A 15,068-nucleotide genomic window follows, 5' to 3' on the forward strand; every position below is an offset into this window, starting at 1 on the left:
AATGTTCACAATTCCGAAGACACAGGATGTTATTGGAAAATTTTTGCGTTAGGTGCCGGCATTTCAGATGCAAGCTGTCTTACTACACTGTTTTGGGCCTTCCTTAACAGAATGGTATAAAGTGATGTGGCACCTTCAACAGCTTCCTGTGCAATGACAGCGACCTCGGATCCTTGAACGGAGCTGTCGCCGAGAGAGAAGTACACGGAAGAATCCTCAGGTGGCTCCTCATTTATGAGCGGTGCTTCTGGAACTACATCCTCCAGGGCTGTGCCTGCCTTCTGCGCCATGTTCACTTCCGAGACGCTCTTCATCATGGGCGACGCGCTCACGGCCAGCGAATCGAAGAAGGAGCAGGCGGCCGCGTCTGTTGGCGTGTTGCTGAAGTACCGCTTCAGGTCTGCCTCCTTACCTGGATCAGAGTCCTGCACAGAGAGGCATGTTTAAAGTTACGGCAGTACCAACATTTGCGCATAAAGATCATACGTGTGCATACACTTGCTCCACACTGATTTCAACGGTGCGGAATACAGTGTGAGTGACTCACAAAAAAATGTGATTAGACGTGGGTATTAATGAGCGATGGTGAGCCTGAGTTGTCGCAAGTACGAACGTGCGTAAGCGTTGGTGTGTGAGAGCGGACATGAGTATGGGCATTAGTGGGTGCCAGTAACCATGCATGAAAACGAGCATGAACACAAGTGAGTGTTGGGGGGTATGCGTGGGCTCAAGGAGCATTTCAAGTGAGCGCCGACAATAGAGTAGATGTGAGTGGGAATGAAAACAATGGTGACTGGGCATGTGTGAGTGTTCACTTACTGTGCCAACCTCACTAAAGATACACGCAGCCGATACACATTTTGGAAGTTGTAAAAACTCTACCAGACACTTCTCAAACATAGAAGGATGGAACTTAAAAGCTATGAAGGTTGGGAAACAATTAGAAGTCACTTAAGTTTGGTCTCAAATGTCAGACCTAGTGTTTTTTGACATTATTGTGACGTCATGGCACTGAGGAATATTTTCTGATGTTGCATAGTATTAAGTTTAGGTGTTAAGGTGTCGTTCATAAAGAAAGTAAGAGCGCCAAGCATGATTCTCCTGGTTACACACATGCTTGGCACAGAGAGCATTCACAAGAATGGAAAGTGTAGTGTCAGTATACCATGCTGCCATGACACCCCTACCTCGTAGGTACCTAAACTAAGACTGGTTTGTAGAAGTGAGTATTATGGAGAACTACTTAGGGAGTTCTGATGTACAGTATATTCTCTGAAGTTGAAGAGGGCTTGGACTTTCATTTAACACATACAAAAAAATATTTCGCGTGACTCTGCTATCACAAACACCAGAGACCAGTGGAGCTGGGGAAAGGCCAGTAAAGTAGTGCCAAACCGCACACTTAGTCTAACTTTTGCTGGGCTTCACCCAGCTGCGCTGGTCTCTGGTGTTTGTGATAGCAGAGCCACACATAATTTTTTTTTCCACTGCGAGAGAAAGGACCGCCGAAGCAAGCATATGGGTTTTTATCAGAGAGCAATGACGTCACACTACCTGTGTCCTCGCCACGTCATTCTTTCTCCCCCGCTAGGCTCCACCCACCCTTGCCGCGTCACTATGCTGCACGATGCTATTTTTATACTATGCTTTCACTATTTGTCCCCCTGCTTGGCGAAGCTGTGGACGTCAAGAAAAATCCAGCGAGGTTTTAACAGCTCCACTGTAAAAATGACAAGGCAATCAATGATATACACCCTAGCAATTTTCAATAACATTGCAGGAGCGTTGACCACATGGTGCACAGAGTTTCATACAATAACTACTAGAGTTAACTCTGGCGCTAATGTGTGGCGCTAAGTACATGGATTTGCCTAAACTTTGTCCTTCTAGCTTCAAAGGGCTTCGTAACTTTGTAATCTCATCATTTTCAACAAAGTACTGAGCAACAAAGAATTAAACAAACATTATTAAAATTGTCCGATGGCAGGATTCGGACACACGACCTCCAGCACAGAAGCCCGATACTGAAACTGTCGCGCCACGGACGCACGCATCGAATGCCCTTCATAGAACGCCCTTGCGAGTTTCTCGTGGGCAAGTCAATGTGGTAAGCTGCTTGGCACGTTTTGATTTGGCCACCTTGACAGGCTGAATCGCTGCAATTAGTAGTGATTGTGTGAGTTCGTGGAGCCTTCTGCATTTAAAAAAGTATAAATTGCACTGAAATTTGTGACAATGAAGGCAGATAAAGCATAATAAACAACACCACAAGAACGTATGAAGCCCCAAGCATGAAGATAAGACAAATCCATATACTATCCATTATTCCCATGGCAGCTGAATGAACGCAGCGCCAGAGTTCCCTCTAGGCACAATGATCGTGCAATTAAACATGCCAATTTAAGGCTAACTAATGTGCATACTTTTATTTCCACTGTCTACAGTCCATGCAACATTTGCATTATTTTGGCTCGTACACTTAGGTAAGAGTTTGCATCACCTTTAGTGACCAGATGCGTAGCAGCATGACATTGCACTCACGAGTGCGATGGGGTGCAACGTGCATATGCGCTGTTCTACATAAAAATTTTCCTGCTGCGTTTCATTCGGTGAGTCCAGTACCTTTGGACGTAGCACACAAACAGCAGCAAACCCAGAAGGGTGAAGACTGTCAAGCAATATTTGTTTTTAGGTCACAGCGACTTTTCAGCAACATTGCTGTTGCCAATTTCATCTGCTTCAGGAACTTGTCTATAGAAACCATTTCGTGCCTAGTAGGCTTAACAAGCACCTATCTAGCCACTTGAAAATTATGCCCGGTGCAACACACTGTGAAAAGCAACGAAGGTAAACTTGCTGCATATAATTACATACTGATACCGAGCAAAAATACCCAACCATCTCCTTCTCACTCATTTTACTAAAACATTTTGCACATTTTATTCAAGCTTGCAGCACCGTCCCAATCAGAAGTGTTTCAAGATGAATGCGAAACATTTTAAATATCATTACTTTCATCAATACCATTACAGTTGATGCACAATCTTGCTGTACACAATGTGTACACAGAGCCTTAAAGGGTTACCAAGCTGCACCGAGCACATACTTTTGTATTCTGCACGGTACTGAATCGGGTAGTGAATGACTTGAATGCAGCAGAAGTGCAGGGAAATAGGTGTGTGGTAAGCAGAAAAATGAACCAACACACTAACCAAATTATGGTGCTTCACATACTTTAGTGCTCTGTGCTACATTCACATCACGAACTTAGACCAACTTGCCTGTATCGCTGTCTGGTAGCTCTTTGGTTTAAATCTAAGTAGTTCTTGTTTTAGTTTGTGTGATATACCTCACATCCAGCGCTGATAACATCGCCTGGTGGCAGCAAGTTTCGGCACCAAGAGGCAATTATTGAAATGTCAATTATGAAGGCATCTACGACTAGATGAGACCACAATGTGTGATTTAAGTTGTATAGGTGCTTCAAAGGGGTCAATAAAATGCAAGCTTCTACCCCAATGCAAGCTTTTACCACGGTTTGTAACTGCTCCTGCTTAATGTTGTGCACTGTTAACTGGTGCAGACCTCTATTTGGTGCACATTACAGATGAATAAATATGTTAAGATTACTCGTTAGGCAGATTAAATAAATGGCAACACTCGAATACAACCATGGAAACTGATTTGTTTTCACTTTCGTTTTCTGTGTAAGCGTTGACACAGAAGTACGACAACTTCCTCAGCAAGCATATGATGCACTTCTGTGATTTGCGGCACACATAATCAACATATGAAGAGTGAATTTAAAGGTGAAGGCCTGCAAAAGATGGCTCAAGAGTGACTTTGAATATGCATTTATTTTGTAATTCCACTGGTAAAATACCATCCAAATGAGCAATGCTATTTCTAAACTTTCTTTTGGATTTTTCTCAGTTAGATGTGGATAACGAAGGCTACAGGAGCCGTGAAATCATGACAGGGTCCACTCTGAATTCATAAGTTTGTGCCACGTTCTATGTGGCATCATGTCAAAGCTAGGGCCAAGAATGAATGGACCACTGTGTCTCGTAGTAGCTACTAAATGAACAAGCCCAGCTTAGCAGTAAATAAAATCTGGATCAAGACTGACACATTAGAGATGACTGACTCACTGACATGATGCGAGGCATACGAACGCGGAGTGGAACATTCTTCCGTCCTTCTCTGCCTATATAATGCAAGCATTCTGTTGCGCTCCAGTATGTCAACCAGGCCCATCTGTTTTCACAACACGTACTTCTTACCTCATGAAAGATACGGTGTTAACGCCGCACGCGTTTACATAAAAGAAAAAACAAAGAATTTTGAAACAATATAGTGGCACACATTAACAGTTGTTCTATACTATAGTTAACGCAAAGGCATGATAAAGCTGAAGAACACACACAAAAAAAAAAAAGAAACGCCAGCGACATTCTCCCAGGCACGACTTCCTCGTACTCCATAACAGCAGGAGAGCTCCTTGGTCCCTAATAATCCCAGTTTCGTTAACATAAAGATCGAGCATTTGTAGCACGCAAGCTAGTGTACGAAATGAAACGAATATTACAACCGACATTCACAGCAACGTGCTCCAAAAGAATAATCAGATCGAAGTTCAAAGTTTCGGCCTATACGCAACGAACCGCATGCTAGAAAAAACCACGTAATAGTTCCCAGCCCTACATCGCAGCATGCTGCGATCAAGGCGCAATGTTTTCGAATTTTCATCCAGTACTTCGAGGTACACATCATGTGAATCAGTAGCGCGTAGGCACTTAATTCAAGGCGGCCGTTACCTCCGAGTAGATGTCGGTTGTCTCTAGAGCCACTGTTTCCATCGGCGCCGAGTCATCCTTAGTGCCGTCTTCGACACCAGACTGCGGAGCTGCGTCAGAGTTTGTGCCGGTGTTCGCCGATTCGCCCCAGTCGTGAGCATCCGACGGCGGAGGGTGTGTTTCGGACATCACGCCGGCAACTTGCCGTTCCCGCCTGCAGAGCAGTCCAACTACTTTCGGAATTTGATCGCAGCCTTATTTTCAGTTTAACACGTGCAAGTGCGAAATTTCTGCGAGCATTTTCGTGACACAAATGACAATAAATAGCAAGAGATGCAGCCGACAGTGTAAACACCTCTCTACTAACTACAGGCTGGCTATATCGACGGACGACGGCACAATAACTCCAGTGTTATTTTCACTGCAAAGCTAAATGAAATATCTAGACAAAGGAGGCTATGATCTAGACCGTCTCCAACATATTGGTGCAGTAGTTACTTACAGAACAATGCAATAAAGTCAAGTGGCCTCAGAGACTCCGTACTATTACTTATTAACATTCTTTATTAAGTAATAACAAATTAGCCCTTCAAAACTGCCCGACCAGTGTTTTCACGTCCCACGTCGAAATAGCACGTTTTCATTCCGAAAACAGCCGGCTCGTGCTGTCTGCTAGCTGCTCGAGGAGGCTTGTGTAGCGCTCGACTGACCCATTCGTAACTGAGCAACGCTTTACGCGCCCATTTCATAGCAAAGTAATCTCAAGAAAATAATAATGCTACGTAACTTGCAAACTAAGTATCCCTAATTGATCGCTCATCGAATTCTCGCAACGCCGGCGACGACAGGGCGATGCGTTTTGAAGGCAGCTGCAAGAATCTCGTGACAGCTTCCTGAATCGTTAGGCAGAGTGCGTAAATACAAAGAGATGGAAGACGAAGCTGCTGTCATCTACGGGCTAGAGCTTCAGGTATGTTGCTACAAGCGATTGGCAAAGGTACCGGTGTAGTAGCTTTGACAATTGGCTCAAACGACACTACAGTGCCGTGCGACGTGTGGAAGCGTTTGTCCGACAGATTCGTTTCTCTTGCAGTCCCGATCATTGGCAGCTTTGGCCGCCGAGACTGAGACAGTCTGTTTCCTCGTGGGTACTCAGTCGCTCAAGTGCGACAACCAGGTTGGTTTCCATGGCGCGTCAGCGCCAGACCGAAGCTTCTAATAGAACTAATTAAGCTACACTGCATGCCATGTTCTTGCCGTAGTTATGGTAGTAGTACTATTCCCTGTAAGTGGCGCGTACCCACTCTTTTAATGGAATGATTGTTGTTCAAAGTACCACGCTGTGAACTTTGTCGTCTTTATTTGCCGACCCGCACTGCGGGAAATCTCGCCTTTCTTGTCATTCTGCATTGAATGTGCAGTAAATTATGACACATGATCAATTAAGGCCTTGTTGGGTATGCTCCGTCTGTTTGAGTCATCGAGCGAATATAATACCGCTGTCGCACGACCATTTTCGATCGCGATCAAGCCCGATCCGGATCGAAATTCTCGACCGTGATTGGCTGGATCCCTTGCGCAGATACCAATCGCGACCGAGAAATTCGATCTGGATCGGGCTTGATCGCGATCTTAAGTGTGCCGTGTGACACCCGTATAATGCATATTACAATATCAATATTTGATCATCTCGTGTACAAACCGCAGCCACATGTTCCAGCTCGTGCACACATCTATACCGAGCTCTTCTCGTATATTGCTTCCATCAGATCCACGTTCTGGTCTACAACGAAGAGACCAACTCGTTGAGCAAGGCGATCTACATCCACAGCGCTGGCGAGCTCTGGCATTTGGCCTGCTCACCCACGGACAGGACCCTCTTCTCTTCCTGCTACAACGAGATCAGTGAGCATCGAGCCTCTGTTTCCTTTGGTCATGCTTCTTGTCTTGTCCTTCTGACACTCACAATCTAAGCTTTGGTGTTGAGAAAGCTATAGAATCATGAAAAACCGAACATCTTTAGAAGGCAATTGCAATATTAATTCAGTAAGTTCCCTGCATAAGAGTAAAAATAAAGGAGAGAGAAGTACTTCGTTGGTGACACTTTTTGTGAAGGAGCACAACTATCCTACCAAAGCCCTTGTGACCCTTGTGCATGTGTGAGCAGAAAAGTACCCGTGTTGAGACTCGGAAAGCAAGAAAATGTGTGCAAGCTGTTGGAAGCTTGTTCCGACGGGCATGAACTTACCTAAATGCAGTAGATGTGTTCGTCCGTTTGAGTAAATGAGCATCAACTGAACAAGTGTTTCTCCGTATGTAATACCTTTCTCATCCCACCTTTTTCCCGGCACTGTTCTGCATCGTGCTTCGCCTAAGAGACTGCCAGCTAGTCCGCTTGTCAACTCTTGTGTTGACACCACTTGTCACATGTGGCGTCAGCTAAAATTGATTTGACAGATGTTCTCACTGGTGTGACATTGTAAGTAAGAAGCCAATAGACAATGAAGCCAAGGAACGCATGTGGTGAATTAACTATTCCTTAAGTGAATTGCAGAAGTAACGCGGTAAAGTGAAACGAAGGTGGAAGAGAAGAGCTGACAGTGTCATTCTTTCTTTAGGTCTTAGTTCCATTTGCACTCCTTCTTTAATATCATCGCACACCTTTGGTAACCAGCCAGAGGACCACTTTTTTTAAGGTGTGCCAATGGTGGTCCCACATCAGAATGAGTATGTAACGGACAAATTTGTGAAGCCGTGCTAGACTAGCAACCATGTCAAGGCCTTGCAACAGAGGCTGAAACATGAGGAGGACCACTTTGGAAATGAATTCGATCTTATTCTCAGGCTCATCAATTGCCCTTGGCATGTGAGCAGATGCAAACATTATCTTTAGAGAATCCCAGCTAAGAGAAGCAATGGGTGACTCGACTTGTTCAATAACTACTGCACATTCGAAAAACTTAGGGTTTCATGTGCCAAACACCGATTCTTTGTGGAACAGTCCAATACTACAGCATGCACAATGTCCATGGACTGATCAGCAAGGGCAAAGAGAAAAACTACTATGGCTACTAGTAGGATGAGAATGCGGGCAAGACATGAAACCGATGGGGATGACTAAGCAGCCCTTGAGTTGTCCAAGTCTCTTGGTCCTCTTGGTCAAGCTCATAGTACAGTCAAACGTCAACAGTCGCATTGCACATTAAAATACCTTTGCTATATATCTGAAATTTGTTCTGTAATTCATTACAAGGACATATTCATTACATGCTAATATTGAAAAGAGACTTTAAATTTACTCTGTTGTATGCAATACATTATTACACCTGTGTTCGTTACATCGAGGTACATGCTATGTCAGGCTAATTAGCGACACAACTGTATCGAAATCCCTCAGTTTTTTTTCTGATGTAATGCCTGTGTTTTCAGCCACAGCTTACATATGAGCATTCTTTAGTTGATGCCAGAGTTTCTTGTGCATGTTGTCTATCTCCACTCTTCAGTTTCTAGAGTGTCTTGTTAATACCGTTCGCCCTACACAGCCAAAGCTGGGAAATGCGAGATGCAAGCTGCCATCTGGAGGCTGCCGGAGGTCCCATCTGTTGGCGACCTTTCACCTCCCGATGACGGACTAGCATCACTGCCGCGACTTGAAAAGGTCACCCACCTCGACACCCTGAAGTATGGCACCGAAGTGCCCAGGTGCGTGCTTCAGCCATAGGTCTCATTTCATGCATAGTGTTTTGAGCTAAGTAAGTAGTGCGGCAGCAAAAGTCTCACTTTGCACATTTCACAGTGCAGTTATTCTTGAGCTGCCAATTTTGTACGAAATAACTACATCATATGTTACAACTTCTGGACGCAGGATTACGTCAGATCGCATAATTGCTTGGGCATATTTGTGCTTCTAGTAGCCGACGTACGTTTCGGTCGTGAGCGAGACGATGCGCTGTGGCCGACGGTTGCGGAGACATGTCACTCCGCTTGTTTGGTGGTAAATAGGTTCAGGTCTCCCATGCATTTCATCCAAAGAATACGTCACTTTTTTCCACATCAAAGTATGAGCCTAATTACTTTTACGTTGAATTACATTGCTACATTTCTTTCATATGTGGTACACTATTATTGGATTGCGAATGTGAGCAGTGAGAGAAGTCTCTAGTCTCCACAGTGTTACCTGCGAAGTATGAAATGGAGTATAGTAAGTCATTTAGTATTAAATAGGTGTGCCTGAATGGTGAAGTCTCTGAACTGAATACAAATAAGCAAGAAAAATTACCGCTCAATATTGAACCAAATGTGCATGTGCCCATTTCTAAACAAAGTGAAATGTAATGTTTGCAGGGTATTCACAACAAAATGTCCGGTCAACTGAGGAGCTTGTAAATGAGAAACTGATGTCCGTTAGCGGGTGCACAACGTCAGTGATTGTAATGAAATGTGGTAACACCGTGTCATGAGATGCACATAGAGTGCTGTGTTTGTTGAAGGCAAGACAACGGATTTGGATTACAGGCTGCATAAAGTCAGGCATTCTTATTAACGACCAGAAATTATGAGCAGAAGTTATTTGTCCCCCACATTCCCAAAAATACTAGTGCATCTGCTCAATAACTGTGCTTCTCCTGCAGCAGAAACATTCAGAGCAATTTTCACTTTTGTCAGTCCCTCTCCATAAATATTCCAGTAACTATCACCATGTTTTATATTTGAACAGGAATGCATATTAAATAATATCGGACAGCAAGTTATTGAAATTAAATACTAGTAGTGCTTTTTCCTCATTCTGACTTTTCTGCACTATAACACTGCTGGTATAATAAAAGTTTTCAGCAAATACTAATCTCATTATTAGAGGCATCACTCGTCATTTTGTCACAGCTGCACTGGTCTACAGGCAGGCAGGTTGCCATAAGGCTCACTGTTTTGTGAAATAGCACTGTACCAATGCCTCAATGCACTGAGTACCATTGTGCAATCGGTACGCTTTCCTGGATCATAAAAATTCTCTCTTCATTATAATTTACATGATCTATGCAAAGTGCAATTAATTTTGAGAACAGCAACACAACACAATGACAAGAAAGACACGCTTTTCTGGATCATAAAAATTCTCTCTTCATTATAATTTACATCACCTAGACATCTGCACAATGCACAGAAGTGGCAGAACATGGACGTTCTTTTGCGCCTCACTTTCATAAAATTGCAAAGTGCGATTAATTTTGAGAACAGCAACACAACACAATGACAAGAAAGACCACACCCATCCTTTTTGGTGTTGTGTCCCTCGTTCTAGAAGGTCTAGAATGCTTTGCGAAGGCTTACTTCCTGAAAGGTGTGTCACCAGTCACGCGAGTGCCGTCTCCTTTGTGCAGGGTGTTATGGGAGCCCACAGAGGGCCGCAAGTTGGTCTCTCTGGTCAACAACAATCTTCTCATGTTCGACCTCGCATCAGCAGGCACATCAGCTTCGGTAAAAATCACCTTCCTTTTTTTTGTGGGACAGGGTGGGCTGGCTCAACTGGACAAGGGTTGGCCTTCCACGGATGTGTTAAACAAATGTGAAGACAAAGCTCTATCTGAATTACTCAAGGTTATTAGTATAGTGAAAATGTACGTCCACAAAGAACAACACACATTCGTGCACATCTTTTTCTTTTGTCTCACATAATTGCACTATAGAATGTTTCAACAAGGAAACGTATCTTCATCAACGCTCTGATGAACACAAGGTGACCTACTGTTGACCACTTCCCTACCTTCACACATGAAAATGCAGCAACCTCAGCCACTAGACTGCTAAGCTTTGCAAAAAAGCTGACCTCTCAATAGCAGAAGGTTCTGTTTTGCAAATAGCAAAAAGCACAATTCAGCACATCAGAGGGTAATAGGAAGAGAAATAAAAAGCATACAGCGGTACAAAGCATTCCAGCTAGAGTAGGGAAACCTGTCTAGGGATTTTGTATTCTGTAGTTCAATCCATAGGGCGATGTTCTGCATGAAAATCAATTGCTGCCCTGGCAAAGACAAATTCCCTTGTCAAAACAGCTCCAGTCACATGTCTTGTTCAACCACTGTTCATCACTAGCACAGGGTGAGGAATGATATATTCTAGCAGTGTGCGTGTTACTCAAATGCATGGTTGAGTGCATCAGTGTGTACATGGGAACGGTACCGACTGGACAGTTTGGATGCAGCTTCATACTGGGGCTCCTTCGAGCAGCACTGAAACTTTTTGACCTTGGGAATCAACTGGTGCAGGATAGTAAAGTGAGCAAGTTTGATGCACATTAATGGCTGGCAGGTAGTGTAAATGGAACAAACAACAAAGTAAGTACAAAGGACAAGCGGGGAGCTGTAGTCTCGGGTGATCACTTCATGATTATCCTTCACTTTCGCCAGGCGTCGTGCAACTAGCGCCAGATGCATCAGTCTCCACAGGAAGCGCCAGCATTGATGGCACAATGGCAAGAGCACCGTCTTGTCACCGTAACGTGGTCGCCCATGGATGCCAATGGATCTGGCCATCGCAAAATCTCGCAAAAGTGAAAGCATCCCCAAAAGTGATCAGCCAAGAATACCACCCCCGCTTGCATTATCCGCCACGATGGAGTCAACTGCACGCAGGTTCAGTTCCTTTAAGCAGTGATGTTATCCAAGTGCACTGTTCCCTCCAGCTGACTGGGTGCATCACAGTGGAGCTCAAGGGCAACCCCAAGCTCACCTGCGCTGCCTGGAATCCGCACCAGAGCTGCACCCTAGTGGCCGCAGCCGTGGACACTGGAATCAAGGCCTTTGATTTGCGCTCCATGCAGTAAGTGAACTGCTTAGTTGCATGTACAAATTCCTAAATTGTGTGTAGCATTCCAAAATTTACTTTGTGATTGCATTGTCAACGTTTCAGCAGACAAGCAAATCTAGGTACTTGCCCGCTTTGTTTACATAAGCACACTGGAAGTCTGCTGACAACTCTCTGCTAAACATCTTTCAAATCAAAGATCAAGCTGTGCTTTCACGCATACAACTGCACTTGGATATGCTCAATTAAGGAGATGAACGAGGAAAACAATGTTGCCTCATCAAGAAACAACAGTTTTTGAAAGGAAAAGTTAAGCCAAACCGAGTGTGGTTAGTGGTATAAGTGTGCAAGGTTGTTGCAGGGAACATTTTAACATGAACAGCATCAGTTGATGCTCGCACATTGTTCCAAACAACCCTGCAGGCAGGTGTGGCAGATCGAAGGGGCTCACGGACAGCTCGTTCGGGAGCTAGACTTCAACCCGAACCGTCAGTACTTCCTCGCCAGCTGTGGAGACGACTGCCTGGCCAAGTTCTGGGATGTCCGGAATCCCACTGCGCCGGCGGTCACTCTGAGTGACCACTCCCACTGGTAAGAGAAAATGCCCGTGTCCTTAAGACTTTCATCAGCACACTTGCTACTAGAGCCGTTAATGCTGAACTATACTGGCTCTTGTCAACTGCTGCAGCATGCCTAGTTGCATGTCAATTCCAGCAGAAGGCAACACCTATCTGAGGTATTCGCAAAGGATCATGGCCTGCTGGTTCATTAGCATGAAATGTTGGGGTGCTAAAGAGGGAACTAAGGAAAAGTGAAAAATCAGCACATGTATTTTTAGCATGAGGAAAAAAAGAAAGACTGTTTTGAAGGCATACGACGAGATGGAATTTACATAACAAGTGCACCGTATTGCCACAAAGTAGCACTAGCATTTAACAAAAAGCAGTAATGAATGTGACTGTACAGAACAATTCTGAAGCTTTGGTTTGCAACCAGTAGCAGTGTCAGGCTGTATTGGTGAAAATTTAAAAATTGTTGCATGCAGTTATTTGCATGTTAATGTTCATTTTCTTTTAATTTCTTAAGACTAGATGAAGCTGGCATATTAGTTGCCGCGTCAGCATTCAAATCATGCTCGGACAACACGGGCAGCCCAAAGTAAAAAGCAGTGCAGAGGATGTCATCAGTGAAGGTGCGCCTGCCTCTACTGCATACCGTTTCTACTGTTCTTACCGATGCGCTTCCTGTTTTTCAGGGTCTGGAGTGTGCGGTACAACCACTTTCATGACCAGCTCGTACTGACGTCGAGCAGCGACTCGCGGGTAATCCTGTCGCGTGTCGCATCCGTGTCATCTGAGCCCTTTGGCCACCTTGTGGATGACGAAGAGGAGGGCGGCGATGAGCACAAAGAAAAGTGAGGCTGTGTTGCTTACTTACGTGCATTCCTTTGCAGTGAAACATTTTGCAACAGCAGATCTATTGAAAAATGGCCATGACAAGGTGCACTATTCAACCAATGCATTCTTCCAGTAGCAACCTGTTGGGGTTGGAACTTGCAGGACATCAGAGACCTGATAGAAGACGAAGGGCTGTGCAACAAGTGTTAGGACAAAAAATTGTAGGCATAAAGTTCAGAGGTAGAGAGACAGTTGCATAAAATAGATAGCAAATTGGAGTTGGGCAGGTCATAGATAACCGGCAGGTTTGTCAATGCAACAGATTAAGGGCCGAGAGAAAGGTAATGCAGCCAAGGGTGGTAAGGGATTAGATCGAGTGACGAGATTACGAAATTTGTAGGTACAGGATGGAGTCATGGGACAAGAATAACTTTCCTTTTGATGTGAAGCTCCTGTAACTCAAACCCACTTTTCATGCGTACCATTTTGCATATTAGAAAGCATTATTACACCATGTAAGAGGGTAAGATTTTGTTTCTTTGTCCTTTATCTTTGTGTGACACAGGGTCATTTGGAAAACCATTGAATGCAATGCAGCTTCAAGAGCTCATTTACACATGCATCCAATTTGCAGGAAATGTGAGAAAGACGGCGTGATAGCCACTTACGAGGAGCATGAGGACAGCGTCTACGCTGTGCACTGGTCGGCGGCCGATCCCTGGCTCTTCGCTTCTCTCAGCTACGACGGGCGCCTAGTACTCAACCGAGTTCCGCGCACCGAGAAGTACAGAATCCTTCTCTGACAGCGCCCGACATTCCTCTCTTTTTCTTTTGGATGTTCGCAATAAATGTAATAATTTTTATCATGTGCCACATTGGTTGTATGCTGAATGAGTGACACCTTTAGACGTTGTGGAAGGCATAGCTGGATTTTCCTAGAAAAAAGAAATATGCAAACTGCGGCAATTTTTCTGGTTCTCAACTCGTCTGCTACGACAGCTGCGGGCGCTCGCACGTGACGCCACTGTCTACCGAAGAACACACTTTGTTGAAATGCACCAAACATAGTCTTGACTTGCTGCAGTAATCACATGCTATGGCCTCCGAAATCTACACATGGAAGTCTCCACTCTCAAGTCTATAGGTTGCACAAAACCCCACAAGAATTGCCCTAAGTCTGAGATAACTGGCTTGGGTATTTTCTATTTTGACATATTTACAGTGCCAAGTCCCGTCTCCTTCGCGTTGTGTGTTCCCGTTTTGTCAGCGCTGCAAGTTAGTACGTCAAAATCCCCAGCGTGTGTCAGTCATAGGTGTGTGATAACGCAGTGGTTGGCCTGCCAAACCTCCAACTTGACACTGCCACAGGGGCACGAATTCAATTCCCAGGGGTGGTGTTGAGCGAAGTTTTGTTTTATTATGATTGCAATTATATGGACACTCTATGCACATTTCTGCCGTCGCCATGAGGTTCCGTATGAAGTCCAAGGGCGATGAAATCGTTGCCGCACGCTGTATGCTGTACGTGCGAGTGAAAGCGTGCGAGGGTGAGCCAGCAAACAAGACTCAATCTCGCATGTGCAAGCGAGGAAGGCGGGCCAGAAGCGGGCCCTCCTCTGTCATGTGCGAGACACGGGGGTGAGGCGAGATAGGCGGGTGGTCTTCTCCGGCGGCGGCTGCTTATGGCGTGGCCGTGCGGGCATTGTATCTTCAAAGCGATCTGCAATGTTTGCAGAGTGTGTGTAGTGCTGCTATCTTCGTATGCGCTGTGCTTTCAACGTTTAATTCACTCTGAAGCAAGAGATGCACGAAGGTCAATTCGATTGCTGCTGCAGCTGCTGCTGCCGCGATTCCTCACTCCAGCATTTTGACAGCATTTCCATGCACATCGAGTGAGATGTGTTCATGTTTACCTGTGTGACAACATGCTTGTTAATTTAGTTAAGACATGTTGGCGGGCTAGTCGTTCAGTCACACTTACACATTATATCATTTTTAATCTAGTTAGTACGCTTTTCCTCCTCCCCACGTGTAGGATAGCCAACTGGGCACGCCCCTGGTTAACCTCCCTACC

The 15,068-nt window shown here is 44.8% G+C and overlaps 2 protein-coding genes across 2 annotated transcripts in view; one reads left to right on the plus strand and one right to left on the minus strand.

Moving 5' to 3' along the window:
* Positions 1 to 5,178, minus strand: part of LOC142557230 (trafficking protein particle complex subunit 12) — a 33,900-nt gene extending 28,722 nt beyond the window's left edge. The window contains exons 1-2 of the mRNA XM_075668934.1: positions 4,818 to 5,178; positions 134 to 425 (exon numbers count right to left, since the gene is read on the minus strand). Coding sequence (XP_075525049.1) covers positions 134 to 425; positions 4,818 to 4,985 — 460 coding nt within the window. The 5' untranslated portion in view covers positions 4,986 to 5,178. The remainder of the gene's footprint in view (positions 1 to 133; positions 426 to 4,817) is intronic.
* A 242-nt stretch (positions 5,179 to 5,420) lies between these two features.
* On the plus strand, positions 5,421 to 13,869 carry LOC142557235 (EARP-interacting protein homolog). Its single transcript, XM_075668938.1, has 9 exons — positions 5,421 to 5,766; positions 5,890 to 5,973; positions 6,566 to 6,701; positions 8,339 to 8,498; positions 10,175 to 10,271; positions 11,476 to 11,612; positions 12,021 to 12,188; positions 12,853 to 13,011; positions 13,629 to 13,869. Exons 1-9 carry the CDS (start codon positions 5,725 to 5,727, stop codon positions 13,795 to 13,797), a joined length of 1,152 nt encoding a protein of 383 aa, XP_075525053.1. The 5' UTR covers positions 5,421 to 5,724; the 3' UTR covers positions 13,798 to 13,869.
* The last annotated feature ends 1,199 nt before the right edge of the window (positions 13,870 to 15,068 follow it).

The sequence above is a fragment of the Dermacentor variabilis genome, chromosome 9 (assembly GCF_050947875.1).
Source record: "Dermacentor variabilis isolate Ectoservices chromosome 9, ASM5094787v1, whole genome shotgun sequence".
Taxonomy (NCBI): Eukaryota; Metazoa; Arthropoda; class Arachnida; order Ixodida; family Ixodidae; genus Dermacentor; species Dermacentor variabilis.

Bases quoted from the DNA above. Each gene is read 5' to 3' on its own strand.
- LOC142557235 (XM_075668938.1), top strand. From the start codon at position 5,725: ATGGAAGACGAAGCTGCTGTCATCTACGGGCTAGAGCTTCAG. The intron at 11,613-12,020 runs GTAAGTGAACTG...ACAACCCTGCAG, and splicing joins TTTGATTTGCGCTCCATGCA to GCAGGTGTGGCAGATCGAAG. The intron at 13,012-13,628 runs GTGAGGCTGTGT...TCCAATTTGCAG, and splicing joins GGCGATGAGCACAAAGAAAA to GAAATGTGAGAAAGACGGCG.